This window comes from Stenella coeruleoalba (genome assembly GCF_951394435.1).
Source record: "Stenella coeruleoalba genome assembly, chromosome: 4".
Classification (NCBI taxonomy): domain Eukaryota; kingdom Metazoa; phylum Chordata; class Mammalia; order Artiodactyla; family Delphinidae; genus Stenella; species Stenella coeruleoalba.
In genome coordinates, this window is record NC_137149.1 from 118,726,658 (window position 1) to 118,754,093 (window position 27,436).

Sequence of the window (27,436 nt, forward strand, 5' to 3'; positions counted from 1 at the left end):
CTGCAGCCTGCAAAGAGGAGACCTCAAACACAGTAAGATAAGCAAAATGAGAAGACAGAAAAACAAACAGCAGATGAAGGAGCAAGATAAAAACCCACCAGACCTAACAAATGAGGAGGAAATAGGCAGTCTACCTGAAAAAGAATTCAGAACAATGATAGTAAAGATGATCCAAAATCTTGGAAATAGAATAGACAAAATGCAAGAAACATTTAACAAGGACCTAGAAGAACTAAAGATGAAACAAACAACAATGAACAACACAATAAATGAAATTAAAAATACCCTACATGGGATCAATAGCAGAATAACTGAGGAAGAAAAACGGATAAGTGACCTGGAAGATAAAATAGTGAAAATAACTACTGCAGAGCAGAATAAAGAAAAAAGAATGAAAAGAACTGAGGACAGTCTCAGAGACCTCTGGCACAACATTAAACGCACCAACATTCGAATTATACAGATCCCAGAAGAAGAAGAGAAAAAGAATGGGACTGAGAAAATATTTGAAGAGATTATAGTTGAAACCTTCCCTAATATGGGAAAGGAAATAGTTAATCAAGTCCAGGAAGCACAGAGAGTCCCATACAGGATAAATCCAAGGAGAAACACACCAAGACACATATTAATCAAACTGTCAAAAATTAAATACAAAGAAAACATATTAAAAGCAGCAAGGGAGAAACAACAAATAACACACAAGGGAATCTCCATAAGGTTAACAGCTGAACTTTCAGCAGAAACTCTGCAAGCCAGAAGGGACTGGCAGGACATATTTAAAGTGATGAAGGAGAAAAACCTGCAACCAAGATTACTCTACCCAGCAAGGATCTCATTCAGATTTGATGGAGAAATTAAAAGCTTTAGAGACAAGCAAAAGCTGAGAGAGTTCAGCACCACCAAACAAGCTTTACAACAAATGCTAAAGGATCTCCTCTAGGCAAGAAACACAAGAGAAGGAAAAGACCTACAATAACGAACCCAAAACAATTAAGAAAATGGGAATAGGAACATACATATCGATAATTACCTTAAATGTAAATGGACTAAATGCTCCCACCAAAAGACACAGATTGGCTGAATGGATACAAAAACAAGACCCATATATATGCTGTCTACAAGATCTTGACCCACTTCACACCTAGAGACACATACAGACTGAAAGTAAGGGGATGGAAAAAGATATTCCATGCAAATGGAAACCAAAAGAAAGCTGGAGTAGCAATTCTCATATCAGACAAAACAGACTTTAAAATAAAGACTATTAGAAGTTACAGAAGGGTGGGAGGGAGGGAGACGCAAGAGGGAAGAGATATGGGAACATATATATATGTATAACTGATTCACTTTGTTATAAAGCAGAAACTAACACACCACTGTAAAGCAATTATACCCCAATAAAGATGTTAAAAAAAAAAGAAGTTACAAAGAAGGACACTACATAATGATCTAGGGATCGATCCAAGAAGAAGATATAACAATTGTAATAACAATTACAATTGTATAACAATTGTATGTTGCTCCCAACATAGGAGCACCTCAATACATAAGGCAAATACTAACAGCCATAAAAGGGGAAATCGACAGTAACACATTCATAGTAGGGGACTTTAACACCCCACTTTCACCAATGGACAGATCATCCAAAATGAAAATAAATAAGGAAACACAAGCTTTAAATGATACATTAAACAAGATGGACTTAACTGATATTTATAGGACATTCCATCCAAAAACAACAGAATACATATTTCTCTCAAGTGCTCATGGAACATTCTCCAGAATAGATCATATCTTGGGTCACAAATCAAGCCTTGGTAAATTTAAGAAAATTGAAATTGTATCAAGTATCTTTTCCGACCACAACGCTATGAGACTAGATATCAATTACAGGAAAAGATCTGTAAAAAATACAAACACACGGAGGCTAAACAATACACTACTTAACAACGAAGTGATCACTGAAGAAATGAAAGAGGAAATTAAAAAAATACCTAGAAACAAATGACAATGGAGACACGATGACCCAAAACCTATGGGATGCAGCAAAAGCAGTTCTAAGAAGGAAATTTATAGCAATACAACCCTACCTTAAGAAATACATCTCAAATAAACAACCTAACCTTGCACCTAAAGCAATTAGAGAAAGAAGAACAAAAAAACCCCGAAGTTAGCAGAAGGAAAGAAATCATAAAGATCAGATCAGAAATAAATGAAAAAGAAATGAAGGAAACGATAGCAAAGATCAATAAAACTAAAAGCTGGTTCTTTGAGAAGATAAACAAAATTGATAAACCATTAGCCAGACTCCAAGAAAAGAAGGGAGAAGACTCAAATCAATAGAATTAGAAATGAAAAAGGAGAAGTAACAACTGACACTGCAGAAATACAAAAGATCATGAGAGATTACTACAAGCAACTCTATGCCAATAAAATGGACAACCTGGAAGAAATGGACAAATTCTTACAAATGCAGAACCTGCCAAGACTGAACCAGGAAGAAATAGAAAATATGAACAGACGAATCACAAGCACTGAAATCGAAACTGTGATTAAAAATCTTCCAACAAACAAAAGTCCAGGACCAGATGGCTTCACAGGCAAATTCTATCAAACATTTAGAGAGGAGCTAACACCTATCCTTCTCAAACTTCCAAAATATAGCAGAGGGAGGAACACTCCCAAACTCATTCTACAAGGCCATCATCACCTTGATACCAAAACCAGACAAGTATGTCACAAAAAAGAAAACTACAGGCCAGTATCACTGATGAACATAGATGCAAAAGTCCTCAACAAAATACTAACAAACAGAATCCAACAGTACATTAAAAGGATGATACACCATGATCAAGTGGGGTTTATTCCAGGAATGCAAGGATTCTTCAATATACACAAATCAATCAATGTGATACACCATATTAACAAATTGAAGGAGAAAAACCATATGGTCATCTCAATAGATACAGAGAAAGCTTTCCACAAAGTTCAACACCCATTTATGATAAAAACCATGCAGAAAGTAGGCATAGAGGGAACTTTCCTCAACATAATAAAGGCCATATATGACAAACCCACAGCCAACATTGTCCTCAATGGTGAAAAACTGAAACCATTTCCACTAAGATCAGGAACAAGACAAGGTTGCCCACTCTCACCACTCTTATTCAACATAGTTTTGGAAGTTTTAGCCACAGCTATCAGAGAAGAAAAGGAAATAAAAGAAATCCAAATTGGAAAAGAAGTAAAGCTGTCACTGTTTGCAGATGACATGATACTATACATAGAGAATCCTAAAGATGCTACCAGAAAACTACTAGAGCTAATCAAAATTAATGCACAGAAATCTCTGGCATTCCTATACACTAATGATGAAAAATCTGAAAGTGAAATCAAGAAAACACTCCCATTTACCATTTCACAAAAAGAATAAAATATCTCGGAATAAACCTACCTAAGGAGACAAAAGACCTGTATGCAGAAAATTATAAGACACTGATGAAAGAAATTCAAGATGGTACAAATAGATGGAGAGATATACCATGTTCTTGGATTGGAAGAATCAACATTGTGAAAATGACTCTACTACATAAAGCAATTTACAGATTCAATGTAATCCCTATCAAACTACCACTGTCCTTTTTCACAGAAGTAGAACAAAAAATTTCACAATTTGTATGGAAACACAAAGGACCCCGAATAGCCAAAGCAATCTTGAGAACGAAAAACGAAGCTGGAGAAAGCAGGCTCCCTGACTTCAGACTATACTACAAAGCTACAGTAATCAAGACAGTATGGTACTGGCACAAAAACAGAAGGATAGATCAATGGAACAGGATAGAAAGCCCAGAGATAAACCCACGCACATATGGTCACCTTATCTTTGATAAAGGAGGCAGGAATGTACAGTGGAGAAAGGACAGCCTCTTCAATAAGTGATGCTGGGAAAACTGGACAGGTATATATAAAAGTATGAGATTAGATCACTCCCTAACACCATACACAAAAATAAGCTCAAAACGGATTAAAGACCTAAATGTAAGGCCAGAAACTATCAAACTCTTAGAGGAAAACATAGGCAGAACACTGTATGACATAAATCACAGCAAGATCCTTTTTGGCCCACCTCCTAGAGAAATGGAAATAAAAACAAAAATAAACAAATGGGACCTAATGAAACTTCAAAGCTTTTGCACAGCAAAGGAAACCATAAACAAGACCAAAAGACAACCCTCAGAATGGGAGAAAATATTTGCAAATGAAGCAACTGACAAAGGATTAATCTCCAAAATTTATAAGCAGCTCATGCAGCTCAATAACAAAAAAACAAACAACCCAATCCAAAAATGGGCAGAAGACCTAAATAGACATTTCTCCAAAGAAGATATACAGATTGCCAACAAACACATGAAAGAATGCTCAACATTATTAATCATTAGAGAAATGCAAATCAAAACTACAATGAGATATCATCTCACACCAATCAGAATGGCCATCATCAAAAAATCTAGAAACTATAAATGCTGGAGAGGGTGTGGAGAAAAGGGAACACTCTTGCACTGCTGGTGGGAATGCGAATTGGTACAACCACTATGGAGAACAGTATGGAGGTTCCTTAAAAAACTACAAATAGAACTACCATATGACCCAACAATCCCACTAGTGGGCATATACCCTGAGAAAACCATAATTCAAAAAGAGTCATGGGGCTTCCCTGGTGGCGCAGTGGTTGAGAGTCCGCCTGCTGATGCAGGGGACACGGGTTTGTGCCCTGGTCCAGGAAGATCCCACATGCCGTGGAGCGGCTGGGCCCGTGAGCCATGGCCGCTGAGCCTGCGCATCGGAGCCTGTGCTCCGCAACGGGAGAGGCCACAACAGTGAGAGGGCCGCGTACCGCAAAAAAAAGAAAAAAAAAAAAACCAAAAAGAGTCATGTACCAAAGTGTTCATTGCAGCTCTATTTACAATAGCCCAGAGATGGAAACAACCTAAGTGTCCATCATTGGATGAATGGATAAAGAAGACGTGGCACATATATACAATGGAATATTACTCAGCCATAAAAAGAAACGAAATTGAGCTATTTGTAATGAGGTGGATGGACCTAGAGTCTGTCATACAAAGTGAAGTAAGTCAGAAAGAGAAAGACAAATACCGTATGCTAACACATATATATGGAATTTAAGAAAAAAAAATGTCATGAAGAACCTAGGGGTAAGACAGGAATAAAGACACAGACCTACTAGAGAATGGACTTGATGATATGGGGAGGGGGAAGGGTAAGCTGGGATGAAGTGAGAGAGAGGCATGGACATACATACACTACCAAACGTAAAATAGATAGCTCGTGGGAAGCAGCCGCATAGCACAGGGAGATCAGCTCAGTGCTTTGTGACCACCTAGAGGGGTGGGATAGGGAGGGTGGGAGGGAGGGAGATCCAAGAGGAAAGAGAGATGGGAATATATGTATAACTGATTCACCTTGTTATAAAGCAGAAACTAACACACCATTGTAAAGCAATTATACTCCAATAAAGATGTAAAAAAAAAAACTCATCGAACTGCATATTTTAAATGGATGCATTTTATCATATGCAAAATTTACTTCAATAAACTGTCAATGTTTTTTAAGGGTGAATTCCATTCTACTATCTCTAAGGACAGAGGATCTGTTTTGCCTGAAAGCCCAAAATCCACCCTCAGGAAGACCATACCAGTCTGATGGGGGGAGGCATATGGCCCTGATCATGATCTTCCTTGCCCACCTACAAGAAGATCAGACTTGCAGCTCTACAACCCAGTAGCAAATAAAGTTTGTCACCTTCCAAAATATGTGTTCATGACAAAAATAAATTAGGTCAATACCCTCTCACTATAAAAATTACTGCAGAATCCTTAGTGTCATTTACAGACATATATTCTGTTTGATCCAGAGTCTGAAAATTCACAAGCACTCGCCTCTAAGAGAATATCTAAAAAATGGCAGAGCATTAAAAAAAATCCCTCTGTTCCTCAGATCCAGTGTCCCTCATCCTAGATCTTTTAAGGCAGCCATAGAGGCAATGACTCGTTTGCCAAGTCAGACTTTTAGCCAAGTACTGTGTACATCTCATTCTCCTGGCTGCCCAGCCACAGTCCCCCACAGTGTTGGGGAAAGCCTCCACATAAGTCTGGGGAAAGGCAGAGCCTGCTTCTTACTATATAAAAGCTCAAAACACCATATAATCAAGCAACTATCTGGAGCCAGATTACTTGAGTTCAATCCCTGGCTCCTCCACATACTAGCTATGTAAACTTCCTAAAATTCTCTTTCCTCATCAGTAAAATGATAATAGTATTGTGCCTACCTTACGATGTTGCTGTGAGGATAAAATAAAATATAAAGTACTTAGAAAAGTATCTGGCATATAATAAGTGGTATATAGGTTACATTATAATTATTTGTTTCCCAAGCTCTGGGGGCACTGCCATATGACCTTGGCTCTGCCAAATCAAAGGCACTTGCCCCAGACCTGGAATCAGAAACTAGCGATAACAAGAAAGAGGAATGATGAGGAACTCACTCTGGGGCAGCCACAACTGTAGTGAGACCAAATGCCTTCAGCAGTGGCCACAGCACCAGGGGCAGAACCCAGTCACCAGAGCTAGTCACCAGAGTCCTGGCAGTGCGAGGTGCTAGGGCCAGTGCTAAGCAATGGCAGCGACAGTGCCCTCACTGAAATCGTGCTGAACTGTGATTTGGAGCATACTCCCAGATAGGAGCATGCATACTGGTTTTCCAACCTTCCAGTAAGCTACATCAGATCCTCTTAGCAAATGTCTTTTCTATGTAAGTGAGCTGGAGTTGGTTTCATTTCCTTGCAACATAAGAGCCTGACAGCTGACCTGCAAAAAGTGGATAAATGTGAAAAGGTCTTATATTATCTTTATGAGTGCTTCTGCATACCAAGTGATAACTACGAAATGGTCTAGAAACTTTTGAGAATGTTAGTGAACAAGTTAGCTATGGCACTTGTTTGATACCTTCATGATTCCCTAATCTAATATGCCAATAATAACCAAAAAGCTGACCTTAATTAACTACCTTCTACATGCCAGGCACTGTGCTAATAATAAGCACATTACAGGAAATATTTCATTTAACCCTCACAACTGCCCTGTAAGGTGGATAAGATTTTCCCAATGTTACAGATGAGAAAACTGAGGGCTAGGAAGGTTAAAGAATTTAAATAATGTATCCTCTTGCAAATGGAGCCCTACCAGAATAGTAAGAGCTAACAATGAGTACATACCAAGTGTCAGGCACTGTTCTATACGTTTTTCACATACTAACTGATTTAATTCTAATTATGCATTAACTCATTCAAACCCACCACAACTCGCAAACCTAGATACCATTGTTATTCCTGTTTTACAGGTAAGAGAACACAAAGATTAAGAAATGTGCTTAATGACATGCAGCTAGCAAGTGATGAACTGGGATTCAAATCTGGCAGTCCGGCTTCAGAGACCTTATTTTTAACCTCGACATTATACTGCCTCCCTAAAGGTGACTGAAATACATCAATGGGCCATGCCAACCAATATATATGCCTTCAGATATTTATGAGTCAAACGTACTGCTTTCTTGATGTTGACTTGTACCGTTGTTCCTTCTGTTTCCATATCAACCTGCGCTACTCTAACTGTGCTACTTGTCTTAATCTGACCCTTCACTTCCAACAATTCAAGATGGAAGCAACAGCCTCCAATTATATCATTATTGCTGCCTTTTGCTAATAACAGAGCCCTAGAGACAGCTGTGACCAGGAACTTCCTACTCCTAGCTGTGGGAGGTTGCAGAATTAAACTAGGACATCTGGGAATCAGGAGCTTCAGGATATGGACTAAGCCTGATGCTGCAAATGGCATCAGCTGCCAGAAAATATGCATGTTATTATTGATCCTGATAACTCCTTGGTTAGCAATTGGGGTCAATTTTAGTACCCATCCCCCCAAACAACATCTAGGGACATTTCTGGTTGTTATAGCTGGGGATGGTGTGCTACTGGCTTCTTGAAGGTACAGGCCAGGAATGCTGCTAGAGGTCCTACAATGCACAGGATAATCCCCCACAATAAAAAATCATATAGCCAAATATGCCACAGAGTCAAGGCTGAAAAACTCTGTAAATAGCCTGATGCTATAAACTGCTTCTTATGATAGCAGGCCCAATGGGTCTTAATACTTACTCATTTTATCAAATTACCCAAGACATTTTTCACAGAAGTAGAACAAATAATCCTAAAATTTATATGGGACCACAAAAGAACCAGAATTGCCAAAGCAATCCCAAGGAAAAAGAACAACGCTGAAGGCATAACCCTCCCAGACTTCAGACAATACTATAAAGCCACAGTAATCAAAACAGTGTGGTATTGGCACAAAAACAGACACATGGATCAATGAAACAGAATAGAAAGCCCAGAAACAAACCCATACACCTATGGTCAATTAAGCTTTAACAAAGGAGGCAAGAATGTACAGTGGAGAAAAGACAGTCTCTTCAGCAAACGGTACTGGGAAAGCTGGACAGCCTCATGTAAATCAATGAAGTTAGAACACACCCTCACACCATACACAAAAAAACTCAAAATGGCTTAAAGACTTAAATATCAGACATGACACCATAAAATTAGAAGAGAACACAGGCAAAACATTCTCTGACATAAATTGTACCAATGGTTTCTTAGCTCAGTCTCCCAAAGCAATAGAAATGAGAGCAAAAATAAACGAGTGGGACCTAATCAAACTTATAAGCTTTTGCACAGCAAAGGAAACCATAAACAAAATGAAAAGACAACCTACGGACTGGGAGAAAATATCTGAAAATGATGTGACCAATAAGGGCTTAATTTCCAAATTATACAAACAGCTCATACAACTCAGTAACAAAAAAACAAACAACCCAATCAAAAAATGCGGAGAAGACCTAAGTAGACATTTCTCCAAAGAAGATATACAGATGGCCAACAGGCACATGAAAAGATGCTCAACATCACTAATCATTAGAGAAATGCAAATCAAAACTACAATGTGGTACCACCTCACACCAGTCAGAATGGCCATCATCAAAAAAATCTACAAACAACAAACGCTGGAGAGCGTGTGGAGAAAAGGGAACTCTCCTGCACTGTTGGTGGGAATGTAAATTGATACAGCCACTATGGAGAACAGTATGGAGGTTCCTTAAAAAACTAAAAATTGAGTTGCCATATGATCCAGCAACCCCACTCCTGGGTATATATCCAGAGAAAACTATAATCTGAAAAGATACATGCACCCCAATGTTCACAGCAGCACTATTTACAATAGCCAGGACATGGAAACAACCTACATGTCCAGCGACAGATGAATGGATAAAGAAGATGTGGTGTATATATACACAGTGGAATACTAGCCGTAAAAAAGAATGAAATAATGCCATTTGCAGCAACATGGATGGACCTAGAGATTATCATACTGATGTAACTCAGAAAGAGAAACACAAATACCATAAGATATCACTTATAAGCAGAACCTAAAATATGACACAAATGAACATATTTATGAAAAAGAAACAAACTCAGAGACATAGAAAACAAACTTATGGTTACCAAAGGGGAAAGGGGGTGGGGGAGGGATAAATTAGGAGTTTGAGATTGACAGATACAAACTACTATATATAAAATAAACAACAAGGTCCTCTGTATAGCACAGGGAACTACATATAATATCCTGTAATAAACCATAATGGAAAAGAATATGAAAAAGAATATGTATCTATATGTATAACTGAGTCACTCTGCTGTACACCAGAAACTAACATAACATTGTAAATCAACTATACTTCAATTAAAAACAAAACTTACTTTAATGTCATAAACGTAACCCATTTCAAAGCAAGACCAACTGCACTGGGGGAGGATAACTCCCCCATGCCCTCCTTGGGTGCACCACTTAACACTATCCATCACTCCAGAGAACTTTCTCAACACTGCAATAGCTATAACATGGCTCATAACACTGCTGATAGTCTGACCCCTACCCACTTCTCCAGCCACTTCTCAGACCATATTCTTCCCTAACTTTCTCCGTACTGGCCAACTAAACGTCTGCTCACTTCATGGTGCACAGTAACCCTTCTCCCTGTAAATTCAACTCCTAGTCTATGGTCTTTTCTGTAGCTGCCCAAGACCAAAGCTAAAAGAAAAAAGCTCACGTAATTTTTCCTGGCACTACTTATGTTTTTCAAATCCTGAAAATATACCTTGACATTAACATTATAAAAGGCTTTACATTTGACAATCAGCGTCTATGGGTGAACACTTAATGGAAAATAAAAGATTCAACATTAACAAAAATTCGCCCAAAGACTAAGAATCTATCTTAATAATGCAAGAGAAGGATACTGGAAATAAGTTTCTTGATGTTATCAATATATTACATTATGAATGGTAAAACCTAATTTCTAAAATGCTTATTAGAAAAAGATAAAAACTTTCTAGAAAGGATGTAAAAGAACTTGTCTTAGCCTTAATCAGACTTCTGAAACAATACAAGGCATCACATCTTCTAAAACACACATATTTAACATTGTTCGTTAATCCAATTTACCACTGAGCTGGTAAAAATAAAGTAGTATAATAATAAGCTTAAAGTTTTTCCAATTGTTTCTTACATCTACCATTTTTTTAAAAAAGTTACTTGAAAATTCATTGAAAAGCACTATGAAATATTTCTAATGCTCAGTAAGTATTTTGTTCTGCTATCAAGTAGTTCTTCTAATTTAAAGGACTGAATTCTTAATTTCAGTCAAATCTAGACAAAAGAGCAGTGAATAAACAGTGTGGGGAAAAAAAAAGAAAAGAAGGGAAGCTACAAATATTCAACTCTAATTGTTCTAGTTATGGTTTCAGACAATGAAGGTCGCAGTGCTTAGTGAACTAATTATGTATGTCAACAGAGACCATATTTTGTTCTAAAACCAAAAAGCACAAATGCCTTCTGTGTCAGATGAAATTATTTAGATTTTTGCTTGCCTACAAAAAAAGAAAGCGATTCCATTAAACTCATAATTCAGTCTTTGAAATTTCCCCCTATATTAGTAAAAATATGACCTTTAAAAACTGGTTAATGTACTTACAGCAAAGTTAATTTAACATGGTTCAAAAGTATTAGGTGAATAAGCCTACCCATGAGGTCTCAAGATAACTAACCAAGGTGTCAGGAGACACAGATTTAAGGGCCAGCTCTGCCACTTTTTTATAAGTTTACAGAAGTCACTGTACTTCCCTAAGTTTCAATGTCCTCATTTATAAAATGAGATTCTTAACTTCACCTATATATCATACAGCTATTATAAGACTCAAATATGAAACTGCTTGGCAAACTGAAAACGTTATAAAGATGTTATAATTATAGCACACTGATTTCGGCTAAGGACAAATATTGGAGTGGTCCCATCAACACTAGCATTTACCAGCATAGCTACTCCTCCTAACTGTCACTATGGGTACCCTAAATACATTTCTCTAAAACAGAACAATATCAAGACAGAGCTGAAATATGGTTACAAATGTTATCATCTTTGGCCAAGTTCTTTTTTTTCCCTTCTTGGCAATTTCATGATTTTAAAAGGAAGATGATCCTACATAAGGATGGATAAAGCAATGTGGTCAAGTCCAAATAATTACTGAATCTGGATGATTAATATATGGTAATTCATTTACCACTTCACCTTTATTTCATACGTTGCAAATTTTTCTTAACTGATGTTTTAATCTACTAGTATCAACACCTATTTGTCTTATATTTTCAACCGCTTGCTACTCGAATACTGCATTTCAGGTCTCTCAAGTTTCTCACCTTCTGCCTGTCATTCTCATTTCTGGGTCAAGCCAATCTTAGCCACTAGCTACCACTTGAACCGCATTTCCTCCCACTCTTCCCTCACTGACCCTCAGTTCCAGCCAGAGTTCTCACTGCTATTCCTCAAACATACCAATCTTATTTTTGCCCTTGCCTTTGCTCTCTCTGGAAGGTTCTTACTCCCAGATTTTCACATGACCCTTCCTCATTTCATTTAGGTTTCTGCTCAAACAGAAAGGGCCTTCCCTGACCAACTGATGTAAATTAGCACACTTCATCACTCTTTAGCCCCTTATCCTGCTTTACGGCAGTAAAGACTACTTTACATTATATTATAAAATAATTTATGCATATGTTATGTATATATTTAACATGTCTGTCTCCCTCCCCAATATGTTTACAACATAAAAGCCAACTCCTCCGGACACTCACAATCCTTCCATGACCTGAACTATGTTCTTCCCACTTATTATGCTTCTTCAGATACCCTATTAAATCAAACTTAATTACTCACACTTCCCCATACACGTCTCTCAATTTCCTTTCTCTACGACTCAGCCCAAGCTGTGACCATCATCATCCACATACTCAAATTCTACCCACACTGTAAGAAACAGTTTAAACACCACCTTTACTGATAGTCCTGGCTGATACTCCTCTGAACTGCCACAGTTCTTCATCGGTACCACTCTAAAGGCATTATTATTCTACATTTTATTTATTTTAAAATTTCCTCTAATAATCAACATGCAGCTTGAGTGCAGGATCTAAACGAATTCACTTTTAGACCTCTGGGTTACTTACATAAAAGAGGAATGGAAATATCTGTATTTTTTTTCTTGGATATTAGAAGTAAGTATATGTATTAGTGTTACTGTATCAAAGGGCAGACAGAAAAGGAGAATTCATGCAATAATCCTAAGATACACTAATAAATACCTAACACAACTACTTTGCTTTCTTTCTTTTTTTATTGTTGTTAAAAATACACTTGTTTTCCCAACTTCCTTGCTTCCATCTTTACATAATTTTTTCTTATTAAGTTTCTTACATTTACTCATCTTTCCCACTTTTCTTTGGGTTCAAATCATAGCTCTTTTCCTCATCAGCCATGTTAACCCTTCCAGGTCTCTGTTGCCTAATCTATAGAATGAGGGAGAAAACCTCAGCTGCAAGCAGGTTATTATAGTATTAAATGAGATAATATATCTCATAAAACCCAGTATAGTGCCTGGCACCTAACAGGCTCTCAGTGAATGGTGCCTATTTGGCTATTGTTTCTTCTACAGATATAGAAGCTGCAGATTTTAAACACATTTCAGGGTGTAAAGTTTGAAATTTAAAAAAACAAAATCCACCTTTTTCTGCTCTAATCAAGACTGGAATAGAGTACAAAGCAAGCCAAGCTCACGTTTTCTTCTTTTTAATTCAAAAAGAAAACAAAACCCAAACAACTGATGTCATAAAAAAAAATGAGAAGAAGAAAGCGTTTTTATAGTCACTGATAGGATGGATATCCTAATGAAAACATCATTTGATTGAGAGGAAATCGCCTGGATTCTGCAATTAACTAGCTGAGTGATCCTGCACAAAGGCAATTCACCTGACAGAACCTAAAATGAACCTTAAGTCCCTTCTTGTTCAGGGTTGATACTGTTTTTGGCTCAGTTCAAAATGCTGGAGTTTTTGTTGTTGTTGTTTTGTTTTGCTCTTAAAGAAATGAAAATTATCATCCAGGTCATCATATTCTATTCCTAAGAAACCAGTATCCATATATCATTTATACTAGTGGTGTGAGGATTAATTCATTCTTCAAACTGACCATCAGTGATGTGCCAACCTCTGCTAGGATTAGCCTGAATTACTGAAAAGTCCAATGTATAGAACATTTAATTAAGAGTTAATGACCATAATATATAGAGAGTTATAATAGATTAAAAGAAGGGACTTCCCTGGTGGCACAGTGGTTAAGAATCTGCCTGCCAATACATGGGACACAGGTTTGATCCCTGGTCCAGGAATATCCCACATGCTGCGGGGCAACTAAGCCCACATGCCACAACTACTGAGCCTGCGCTCTAGAGCCTGGGAGCCACAACTACTGAGCCCACGTGCCACAACTACTGAAGCCCGCACACCTGGAGCCCGTGCTCCGCAACGAGAGAAGCCACCGCAAATGAGAGAAGCCCACGCACCACAACGAAGAGTAGTCCCCGCTTGCAGCAACTAGAGAAAGCCTGCACGCAGCAATGAAGACCCAACGCAGATAAAAAATTTAAAAATATAAATATATATACACACATATTAAGAGCAGAACTCTTATAAGCAAATCTGACCCCAAAATGTTTTCATCAAGGATATTGAAAAAAGAAGATTTAAGTTAGTAGAATAATAATACTGATAAATGGGGAATTTTTAAGTTACAGAATATTCCTAAATCCTACTTTGGTTAACTGCAAACTCATACAATGCTTTTAAATTTGGGTATAAATTCAGATTATACTCATACACCTGGCCCTTTTTTTTTATTATTACAATATTCCCTGTGGATGCTGCACATTTGGGCATGGCTAAAAACACAGGGAATGCCTAATATGAATTATAAGGTTAATTTACAGACAAATTTGAACAATTATTTGGCAGTGGATTCCTTCAGATCACTGTCATCCAGCCTTAACTCTCCTGAGCAGATTTCTAGTTTAGCATCTATTGGTGTGACATTCACATAGAAGAAACTCACAGTGGTAAACCACAAAGGGAATACTTTCTTTTATTATGATGAGTCCATCACTGACAGGGCTGCCAATCCTTCCTGTAGTTCACAAGCATTAAACTTCCTCTGACCATCTCTCAACAGTATAGATTCAGAGATCTGATCATAAAAAATCAAATCCATGAGTTAAGACAAATACGGTATACATAATTCCCTAGGTTCTCAGAACTAAATATAACTACAACACTGCTTTGACAAATGGTAAACAGCCAAACTATTTTATTTTTATTTTATTTATTTATTTATTTATTTATTTTTGGCTGCGTTGGGTCTTTGTTGCTGTGCACGGGCTTTCTCTAGTTGCGGTGAGCGGGGCCTACTCTTTCTTGCGGTGCGTGGGCTTATCATTGCGGTGGCTTCTCTTGTTGCAGAGCACGGGCTCTAGGCACGCGGGATTCAGTGGTTGTGGCATGCGGGCTCAGTAGTTGCAGCTCGCGGGCTCTAGAGCACAGGCTCAGTAGTTGTGGCACACGGGCTTAGTTGCTCTGTGGTATGTGGGATCTTCCCGGACCAGGGATCAAACCCGTGTCCCCTATATTGGCAGGCAGATTCTTAACCACTGCACCACCAGGGAAGTCCCAGCTAAACTATTTTAAATCACAAAGAATCCTGAATCCTTCACAGATAATACATATTTTGCCAACCAGAACTCATCTTTGACTTTTGGGCGAAAAATAAATTATCCAGCTCTAAACCCTACATTAAAGTCTGTCACACAGACTCAGCATCTTGGAGTGATGATGAAACACTGTGGCGAGCACTATGCCCACATACACAGTCGGCAAACTGGTTCAGAAACACTGCAACTGGAGCTGGAAGAACCCATGTTGTGTTCCAGCCTTGCCGGCTACTCTAACTCAGGCACTACCTCTGTGAAAGTTAAATATGATCAACAAATAAATGGGGGAGATAATGGTTGTTCTACTTGCTTAACTGAATTGTATCAAATCAGTCTAAGGATCAAGGCGGGACAATTATGAAAGTGCTACTCTGTAAATCTTTAAGCACTATAAATTTGAGAGATGTTACTAGGATTAGGTGTTCAAAAAAGCATCTGATGACTTGAATTCAATATAAAATTAACTTCTTAACATCTTTCTACTCTAATGAGCTAGAACAGTGGTTCTTAGGTGGTATATATTAGAATCACCTGTAGAATTTCCAAAAAGAACACACACACACAAACACACACACACACACACACACACACACACACACACACACACCTTGGTGTCTATCACTACAGACTCAGATTTAGTGAGTCTGAAGTAAAGTCCAGAACTCAGTATTTTTTTTAAACACTACATTTGGATTCTGATGCATAATTAACTAGAGAGAGAATATGGGAGTAGGTGAGCGCAAATGTGAACCAATTACCACTGTTATTTCAACAGAAACTTCATTTCATATTTAAACTTAAAACTATAGTTCGACCAGACTTTTATGTTGATTTTTATGGGACAGGTATACTCTAAAATTTCATATGCCCAAAGGCAAATGTTAACTTACTTCCAATTATGAAGAAATAGCTCTCTCTCCTCCCACCCCTTTCCTGTGTCTATGTGTGTAGAAGAGTTTATTTAGAATGGCACATATTTAGACAGACTAAGTTAATTTGGATAGTCTAAATTTGATTGATATGGGTTGACTTTAAAAAAAACAATATAAATACCACCCATTCACCTCAGAATTAGACTTGACTTCTTCTGTGGCTGGTTTAGATGTACCAAGAGTTGTAGTATCATTGCTGCAGTCAGACATACCTAAAAGTAAAATGTGTTAAGCACACATTAAATAATTTAGTTAAAAGAGCTATATCACCTTACCGATATTCTTACAAATATTCCACAACATAAATCATTTATTTGCAGTCAGAATTTGTTTTGCAAAACTATCTATAACCACATGAGTATCTATTGATTATAACAGATAAACAATTCTAAGAACAGACAAAAATTCAGGAAAAATTTTTATGCAAAATGTAAAAACACATACCTCAGTGACTAAAAAATAATTTCATAAAATCATTTTAGATATGAAACAATTTAAAAGATCAGAGTGTCAACTTGATTTGCTAGATGAAAAAACTGAGGTCAAAAATGTCAAAATATCCAAAGATAAAGCCAAAATATTAGTTATTCGTGGCCTATATAAAATCAAAGTTTCAGAACAGAACTCAGACATCTTCCAACTCTCTGACCAGTGCTCTTTAGTACCGATAACAGATGTGACTGCTCATTGTCAAAGTCAAACACTATACTCAGATTTCATTCAATAAAACTTTAATGTGCTATTTCTGCTTCTAACTTATTCAACAACATTTAGAGAATGCCAACTACATGTGAAGAATTCTGCTAGGCACTAAGGAGAAAGAAAAGTAAAATCTAATACAGGTTATAAGAGCATAATGCCCTCCATATCTGCAGGTTCCAACAAAGATCAAAAATATTTGAAAAAAGAATTCCAGAAAGTCCCAAAGAGCAAAACTTGAATTTGCCATGCACCAGTAACTATTTATATAACACTTACATTATATTATAAGTAATGTAGAGAGGATTTAAAGTATATGGGAGGATGTGCATAGGTTATATGCAAGTACTATACCATTTTATAAGGGACTTGAGCATCTGCAGATTTTGTTATCTGTGGGTGTACTAGAACCCATACCCCATATATAGCGAGGGCGACTGTACTCTGAATCTAATCAAGGAGACAGATAAATAAGTACAAAACACCATATTAGGTACTATAATGTACAGAAGCAAAGTTTTACTCATGAAATACAATGGAGGGAACAATTTTATTGTTCACAAATCAAATCCAATACCCCATTAAGAAAATAATACAACATGAACAAGTGGGATTTATTCCAGGAATACAAGGCTGTTCAATTAAGAGAGCTATTAATATATAATATATTCATAAATATAAGGGGAATAAAACATGGTTTTCTATGTAGATGTTGAGAAATCTATTGACAGAATTCAATACCCATTCATAATTCAATACTCAAGGAAAAAGGAATTAAGGGAGATGTCTTCAACATGATACACGCTTTAATCCTACAACCATTATTTTATTTAATAAAGAAATAACAGAGGCATTTCCACTACAACAGGAACAATGCAAAGGAACCCACCATTTCTGCTACTATTCAACACTGAACTAGAGGTATTAGCCAATCCAAGTAGACAAACCAATTAGAAGAATAATAGGTAAAGAAGTAAAACTATTTCTTTTTGCAGATGATATGATGGTACACCTGAAAAACTCCAAAGACTCAACGGTAAAACTAACTAAAAATTAAAAGAATTCAGTGAAAAAGTAGGATAAAAAATTAACATACAAAAGGAGTTTGGGATTAACATATACACACTACTATACACAAAATAGATAACCAACAAGGACCCACTGTATAGCACAGGTAACTATACTCAATATTTTGTAATAACCTATAAGGGGAAAGAATCTGAAAAAGAATATATATAATATAATATATATATGAATCACTTTGCTGTACACCTGAAACTAACAGAACACTGTAAATCAACTATATTTCAATTAAAAAAAACTCAACAATTTTTGAACTGTTATTGAAAAACAATAATCAGCGGACATAAAGGCAGAGAAAAATCCCGTTTACAATTACAACAAAGAAGATTAAATACTTAGGAATAAATTAAACAGTGTATAAAACCTATATGAGAAAAATGTTTAAACACAACTGAGAGACACTAAAGACTGAGCAAATGAAAAGACATCCTGTTATCGGCTATGATGACATTATAAAGAAGTCATTTCTCCCTTAGTTAATTTACAAATTCAGTGCAATAGAGAAAAATATAACAAGCTAAATTATACAGTTAGCTAAGTTATACTAAAGTTGATATGGAAAAATCAAACATGCAAGAGTAGTCAGGAAAACACTGAAAAAGGAAACTCACAAGGGGACTAACTTTGTCAGATGTTAAAACATACCATAAAGTATCTATACTTAAAGCACTATGGTACTAGCACATGAATAAACAAAGAGACCAGAATAAAAAGTCTAAAGTTAGACCAAATATATACAAATATTTAATATATAACAAAGGTGACATTTCAAATTGCTTAATTAAAGATGGGCTTCTCAGTAAATAATGCCAGGAAAACTAGGTAGCCATTTGGAAAAATAAAAAATTAGACCACCATACACAAGAATAAACTCCAAATAGATTAGGAATCTAGATGTAAAAAAATGAAACCATAGATGAACTGTTAAAAGAAAACATAGATGAATTGTTCTTTAAACTTTCTAATTCTAAGAATCTAGAGATAATTTTAAAAATTGATTAATTTGACTAAATAAAGATATTTTAAAAATTGTATAACATAAGCACTATAAACAAAGAAAAAAGACAACTGAAAAACTAGGATAAAATATTTACAACAGGGGCTTCCCTGGTGGCACAGTGGTTAAGAATCCATCTGCCAAAGCAGGGGACACGGGTTCGAGCTCTGGTCTGGGAAGATCCCACATGCGCAGAGCAACTAATCCGTGTGCCACAACTACTGAGCCTGCGCTCTAGAGCCTGTGAGCCACAACTACTGAAGCCCATGCCCTGCAACAAGAGAAGCCACCGCAACGAGAAGCCTGTGCACCGCAACGAAGAGTAGCCCCCGCTCACCGCAACTAGAAAAAGCTGGTGCGCAGCAATGAAGACCCAGTGCAGCCAAAAAAAAAAAAAAATTTACAACATATGCCACAATAGGTTAATATCCCTAATGTATAAAGAAGTCTTAAAAACAAAGGGGAAAAAACCAAAACCAGATAGAAAGCAGGAAAAAGACATGAACAGACGATTGACTAAAAAAGATTAAAATGGTCTCCAAGATATAAAAAATGATCAAATTCACTCATAATTAGAGAAATGCAAGTTAAAACAACACTGAGATACCATTTCTCATCTATTAGACTAGCAAAAAATTTTTTAATGTAACAAAACATTCTGTTACTGAGGATGTAAGGAAACAGGCACTCATATACATTGCTGATAGGAACACAAATTTGTACATCCATTCTGGAAGGAACTTTGGTAATGCCTAACAAAATCACACATGTACTCACCTTTGAAACCAGCAATCCCATGTCTAGAATCCATCCCAGGAATACATCTCCAATTAATACAAAAATACTTACACATTGCAGCATTCTGCATAATTGTAAAATTTTGGGAAGAGCCTAAATGTCTTTACATAGGAAAATGGCTGAATAAACTATGACACATCCAGACAATGAAGTACTGTGCAACTGTTGAAAAAAATGAAGATCTCTATGATATACTGTAATTTCCAGGACATAGTGATAAGCGAAAAAAGCAAAGCCCAAAAATACCTATGGGTATGCTGTCTCCATATAAAAACAAAGAGGATACATGAAAATACATGTTTCTGCTCATTGGAACAAAAGAAATACAAGAAGAATAAACCAGGAACTAAAGAGATAGGTTACCTACAGGGAGAGGTGGGAAAAGAGTGTAAAAAAAAAGTAGGAAATGGGAACAAAGTAGCAGGAATATGGAAGGAGTGACACTTCTCTGAATATATAGTTTTAAATAATTCTGACTCTTAGAACCATAGAAATTTTCACATACCCTTGATAAAAAAAAAAATAAAACCAACCAGGATTTGAGAGGAATTCAAACAGTAAAAAATCACTAACACATGAAACCAACTGTATTAGAAATGAATAACCCAGGAAAGGGAAGGGGGAAGCAGGGAAGGGGGAAAGGGGAAAGTGGGGCAAAGGGAGATGGGGGCGGAGAGAGAGAAGAAGGGGAGGGGGAGTAGAGGGGAAGGGGAGGGAAAGGAAGAGAAGGAGAAAAGAGTATCTTGACTGGACACCATGAGGCTAAAGACAAAAAGAATTATACACAAATTCTGTTAATATAGTTAGTAAAAGTATTTCTCACAGGGGTATAGGTTAGTAATTCTTAAAGTACTTTATGTATGTAACAGAACAGAACAAATATGTAAATAGAATGTAGATATTGAGAATTTGGTTTCTCACTGCTAGAGAAAAAAGTAATAAAGAAAGGAGAAATGCTAAATAAACCCTGTGGTACTGGACTGGAATCAGAGTTATCAGTATAAACACATGGTTTTTAATATGCGTGTGTCCGCATTCATGTATATATATTTGTTATACACATACATATGCATGTATGTATAGGTTTCCTAGCTTTGTCCACTGAGAGGACCTAGAAGCAGTGATACCCAGTAACTATGAGTACACTTGGTGCTCAAATCTTGGTCTCTAAACACCATTCTCCAATAAAAGGAACCACAACTCTTAAGGAAAAGTGGTTGATTCTAATACTGCGGCAAGGAAAATACAAGAGGAGCCTGGGACATTTTTCTGGTGTCAGAAAACAAGAAAAAATTCAAAAGAGGACAGGGGATTGTCGAAAGAAAAAAGGACCCAACCTGAAGGCCCCTAAATGGCCAATCCTGAGACATCTTGAGCAACAAATAATGACAGTACTGAATTGAAACTCCTAGAATAAAACAAATATTAATGAATCCATACTGATAGAAATAAATAATCAAATAAATAGGTAAATGGGGGTAAAGTAACAATTCCTCACAACAGAATCTCAATTAATAAACACAGAAAAGAAAGAGAAAACCAGAACTCTCCACCAGGCAAACATCACAGTAATAAGTGTTGCAGAAAGATTCACTGATGGATGCTAAAATTAGAGAGCAAAAGTTTGACGAGAAACAGCATTTACATAATCTCCAATATCTCCCACAAGGTACTTAACTGAAAAAAGAAAGACAGTTAAGTGGAGAAACTCACAGTTCACAGTGAAGAGACTCAGCAGATCTAACTTAACTAAGTGATTAATTAATCACCAGTAGTAAGACATATCAAGAGCATAATCCCTGATACATTGCACTGAAAAGGACAACATTGTTTTTTGTGGTATTCTTCCCCCAAATGCATTAACTCAGTCCAATCATGAGAAAACACTGGACAAACCCAAACTGAGGAACATTCTACAAAATAACTGACCAGTTCTCTTCAAAGTGTCATGGTCATGAAGACCAGGAAAGTGTGAGAAACGTACAGATTGAAAGAGACTATGGAGAAATAACCAAACTCAATATGGGTTCCTAGTCAGAATCCTGCAGCAGAAAAAGGACAGTTAGTTGAAAATTTGGTGAAATTCCAATAAGGTCTGTAGTTCAGTTCATAATATTATACCAATGTTAATTTTCTATTCTTTTTTTTAATATAAATTTTTTTTTTTTTTTTTACTTTTGGCTGCGTTGGGTCTTTGTTGGTGCACACAGGCTTTCTCTAGTTGCAGTGAGCAGGGGCTACTCTTCACTGTGGTGGCTTCTCTTGTTGTGCATCATGGGCTTCAGGCGCACGGGCTTTAGTAGTTGTGGTGTGCAGGCTCAGTAGTTGTGGCGCACGGGCTTCATTGCTCTGTATGTGGGACCTTCCCAGACCAGGGCTCAAACCCGTGTCCCCTGCGTTGGCAGGCGGATTCTTAATCACTGCGCCACCAGGGAAGCCCCTAATTTCTTATTCTTATAATTATATTATGGTTATGTAAGACGTTAGCATTATGGGAAGTAGGGTAAGGAATATAAAGCAACTCTCTGTACCATTTCTGCAAGTCTAAAATTAGATCAAAATAAAAGTTTTTAAAGAACAGTAAGGAATGCTGAGCAAAGGTAGAGGAATTACCCTTAGATAGAAGGAGGAAATCTCTTCCTTAGATAGAAGGAAGAGTGAAAGAAGGAAGGAACCCATGGAAATAGTGAGGAACGGAATGGAAAACAGAAGAATGTTAAGGCAGTTCATTCTTGCTGTCTTCTACTTTCTTGTGAAATAGTAGTTATCATCTGCTCCCCTGTATTCATCAGTAGCGCCAATTAGCAAAATATATCATTATCATCCAGCTCAAGAAAAGACCAAATGATAGCTTTAGAATGGGGCTGGTCACCAGGAAGACCAAGCCATGATTAGAAGTTTGGAACTTTCAGAGGTGAAAGGGGCTAGAGGAGTTAATAACTGATAATGCGTCAGTGAGGAAGCCTTCACAAAAATCCCCGAACTATGGGGTTTGGAGAAATTCTGTGGTGAACACATCCATGTCCTGGGATCATGGAACACCCCAACTCACAGGGACAGAAGCTCCTGTACTCAGAATGCTTCCAGATCTTGCCCAATGTCCTTTCCATCTGGCTATCTATCCTGTATCCTTTATCATATCCTTTACTATATAATAAACCGATAAGTATTAAAAAAAAAAAAAAAAGACCAAATAACTCCAAGCAGATTGGGAAACAGGGAATCGAATTTCTGAGAATTACGGAGTCAGGTACTAAGTCTGTGTTTTATTCATATTATTTAAATGCTCTTACCTTCACATTTTTTAAAAGTTCATTTGTTCATAACTTTAATAATGGACACACATAGGGAATGACAACAAGATTTAAAGTTAATGACTTACTCACTGAACTTACTGTGATAATCACTTCATGACGTATGTAAATCAAATCATTATGCTGTACACCTTAAATTTGTATGTGCTATATGTCAATCATATCTCAATAAAACTGGAAGAAAAGAAAAACTTATAATTATGGGAAACCAAAAAAAAAAGTTAATGACTTGCAGAATGTGCTGTTTAAGATATATGTGTTCTGATCTTTACACGAATTTAAAGTTATCTTTAAATTTGTCTTCAAAATAAAATGATAAATCATTATTACAAAACTGCCATCAATGTTGAGGCTTCACAGACTGGTTTATACTTGAGGCCAAATATGCCTCAAGTCATCTCTGGGGCTCTACTTCCATAAATCAGCCAGGGGTATTCATTAACTAATGAGTGTAAGAACCAATGACCAATAAAGTGAATTACTAATTAACATTTGTAAAAAAAAAAGTATAACTAATATTACCTGAGGTTTATAATTTATCCAACTTTTTGGAGTTGTTTTTGATTTATTATCAAAATCACATTTTGTTTTCTATAAACTGAATAGACTAGATCTATTCAGTTTATAGAGGGAAACTATATAAGAACTTTAACCAGAATTTAATGAGGGAGAATTTTATATCCTACAACTGTTAAGTGCATTTAACGTCTTTCCAAGGACCCAGGAAAGAGAGGGCAGGAGGTAAGAGACTTGCCAGGATCCTAGAAGATAAGAAGAAACAAAATACTCCATGGATACCAGAAAAGAAAAAACTGCATTTACAATCTCCATGAGTTAAAGATTCAGAATTATAATACTAAAGGATGAACGTTGAATAGAAATTATAACATGAGCACATTTCAAATTAAGGTACTCACATACCACAGGGGATCTGAAATGGTATGCTCAAGGCACAGGAGAGCAGATACAAACAGGATAAACAGAGCACATCATAGTGGAATAAGAATTTACACTTCTTCTAAATGAAAATAAGTATGCTGTTATGGAATCTAAAACAAAATTCACTTGAATAAAAGACACATAAGCCGTCTAAGAAATTTCTTGAATTTTTATGATGAAATATGAATCTCCACAGGAATATCTGAAGAGTTATTCTTTCTAGGGGTACTTCAGTAAAAAAGTTGGAGAAGTACAATAAATAACTTTGATGTATGGGAGTAAGGAGCTCTGACTGGAACTCAAGGACAATGCTAGGGAGGTAAATACAGAAAACTGAGGGCAAAAAGTAGCAAAACTTGGGCTTGCTTTGGTCTGAACTTGCTTAGCTTCTCTAGACTGGGTATATTACTGATTTCAGAGACTGGTTAGAGATTAAAGAAAATGGCTCTATTTCTTTCACTCAAATATGTCTATCTTTTCTTGCTCATAGATAAACAGGAAGAGAATGGTAAGATTTGTTTTAATTTCATAATTCAATATTAATTTTCAAGTTGAACTGACTTGTTTACAGTAAAAAATTTAGAGTTAAAATACATAGTGACTACATTAAATAACTATATATGCTGAGTGAAAAGTAGTATCCAAAATACATTAGTTTTCTGTTTTGGTCAAAACAATTTAAAATAGTGGGGTTTTTTTATGATGGTAGTTTCCTTAACATGGAGGAAAGATCCTTTTCCCTATTGTCAATGCAAATGATACTAAACTGAAAATGGTTTACCACACAATATGTTCAAAGTATATTACATTTTCTTTCATAAGTAGAATAATCAAGAGTAAGATAAAGAATCATCCACATTATACTGCTGTCTTTATGTCAACAACTATCTGGTATCTGTAAAAGCTATTTTGTTAGATACTCCTAAATCCTTTTAGACAGTGATAAATTAAGTTCATGTTGCTCATTAAGATAAACACATCAGCCTAGATAATTCAAAAGTAGAAAGCTCTGACAAAAAAAGGTTAATTCTCAATTATATGCAGTAATGAGAAACAATTTAAAAATCAAGAGATATTCAACTATTCTCATCCTCACCATTATACCACCTTCTAACCAAGTGACAAAATTAACAGTTTGGAGAAGTCTTTTTATTTTCCCCATTCAGATTGTGTTACAGAGAAACTAATGAGAAGTAAAATGGTAAGACTCTCAAAACTAAATTACTCCCTGAAAAGAAAACTAGCTGTAAATAAACTCTAAATTATTCAGGGTACTGTGGCCTCGTTCTTCACAAACGGCTAGCTAAGGTCCAGAACATCAGCAATGAAGCCAACCAAGAGAACTGGAGAGTTACTTTAAAATTCTGTATTAATTCCCAAAACCATATAAAATAAACCCCTCAATATTCTCAGGTAATTTTTTCAATGGGAAAAAGCTCAGAGGAAATAATCTAAGAAGACAGCTTAATAATATAGATAGTTACACACAGAAATATTTATAGATATGTGTACATACATGAGTTAGTGTATGTTTCCTAGAAGCAACTCCAGCAACAATGAGCACACATAGTGCCCAGATCTTGGTTTCTAATACCATTCTCCAATAAAGGGAACCAGTGCTCCTTGGAGAAATGGCTGATTCTAGGACTGAGGCAGGATTACATACAAGATGAGCCTGGAGTATCTTGTAGTGCTGGAAAGTAAGAACATGCTGTAAAAAAAACCCACCATAACAGAACAACAAAAGCTCAAAAGAATATAGGAACCAACTGAAAGAGCTTCCAAAGCTGGAACAATTTGAGCAATAAAATAAATACTGGATTATAATGCAAAGTATAAAATAAATAACCATGAGTCAATGCTGATATAAATAAATGACTGAATAAATTAATAAATGGGAGAGAAGAGGCAAATCTCCCTTGCAGAAGAATTCCAAAAAATTTATGTACACACTCCACTGTTACGGAGGTAGAACATAATTCCCCACACATTAAGTGTGCACTTCACATAATGACTTTCTTCTAAAAAGTACAATATGAAAAGGGAGGAGAGGAAAAGTAACTTTACAAGGTACAAACTTGACAAACACTGTCTTAAGCCAGGTGATCAAGGTTAACATCAACAGTGGTAAGGCATATTGATAGCATTTACTCTTGATATACGATTAAGAATGGCACTTTACCTCTGTTCCTTTCTCCCCAAAACACATTACCCAGCCTAACCATGAGAAAAGAATCAGCCAAATCCCAACTGAGGGACATTCTACAAAACACCTGACCAGCAATCCTCAAAACTATCAACTTGTCATTAAAAATGAGGAGTCCGAGAAACTGTTAAAGCTAAGAGGACACAAGATAACCAGGATTTATTCCTGCATAGAATCCTGGTATAGAAAAAGGTCATTAGGAGAAAACTGAGGCAATCTGAACATAAGTTATCTAATAATGTATAAATACTGGTTCATGAACTGTGACAAATGTACCATACTAATGTAATATGTTAATAATGTGGGAAACTGGACATGGTGTATATAGGAATCTGTATACTATCTCTACAGTAATTCTGTAAATCTAAAATGATTCTAAAATAAGAGTTTATTATAAAATAATCTAAGAATACTTTGCTATATTATTTTATAATTATTGTTTTTAATAATTAATATTAATAATATAAATTTATATTATTAAAATATTTCATTCTTTTACATGTATGCATCCCAATGTTCATTGCAGCACTATTTACAATAGCCAGGACATGGAAGCAACCTAAATGCCCATCAACAGATGAATGGATAAAGAAGATGTGGTACATATATACAATGGAATATTACTCAGCCATAAAAAGGAATGAAATCGGGTCATTTGTAGAGACATGGATGGACCTAGAGTCTATCATACAGAGTGAAGTAAGTCAGAAAGTGAAAAACAAATATCGTATATTAACACATGTATGTGGAGTCTAGAAAAATGGTACAGATGAACCTATCTGCATGGCAAGAATAGAGATGCAGACGTAGAGAAGGGATGTGTGTACATGGAGGTGGGGAAGGGGTGTGTGGGATGAACTGGGAGATTGGGATTGATATATATACACTATCATGTGTAAAACGGATGGCTAGTGGGAACCTGCTGTATAGCGCAGGGAGCTCAGTTCAGTGCTCTGTGGTGACTTAGATGGGCGGGATGGAGGGGGGAGGGAGGTCCAAGAGGGAGGGGATATATGTATACATATAGCTGATTCACTTTGTTGTACAGCAGGAACTGACACAACATTGTGAAGCAACTATACCCCAATAAAAAAGAAAAAAATTTATTTTCATGCACTTGGAAAAAACAGCGTAACTGGAAGTTTAACTAATATATTTATAAATATTTATATTTAAAATCCTATATGG

General features: G+C 36.3%; 1 protein-coding gene across 5 annotated transcripts in view; it reads right to left on the minus strand.

The window, feature by feature from the left end:
• ARFIP1 (ARF interacting protein 1) overlaps nucleotides 1-27,436 on the minus strand; it is a 135,289-nt gene that overhangs the window by 100,737 nt on the left and 7,116 nt on the right. For 3 of the 5 annotated variants that reach the window (XM_079920985.1, XM_079920982.1, XM_079920986.1), the window contains exon 1: nucleotides 16,345-16,783. The exons of the other annotated variants lie outside the window; for them this stretch is intronic. In XM_079920985.1, coding sequence (XP_079777111.1) covers nucleotides 16,345-16,422 — 78 coding nt within the window. In that variant the 5' untranslated portion in view covers nucleotides 16,423-16,783. Of the gene's footprint in view, nucleotides 1-16,344; nucleotides 16,784-27,436 lie in introns of those variants that run through there. 5 annotated transcript variants of the gene reach the window in all.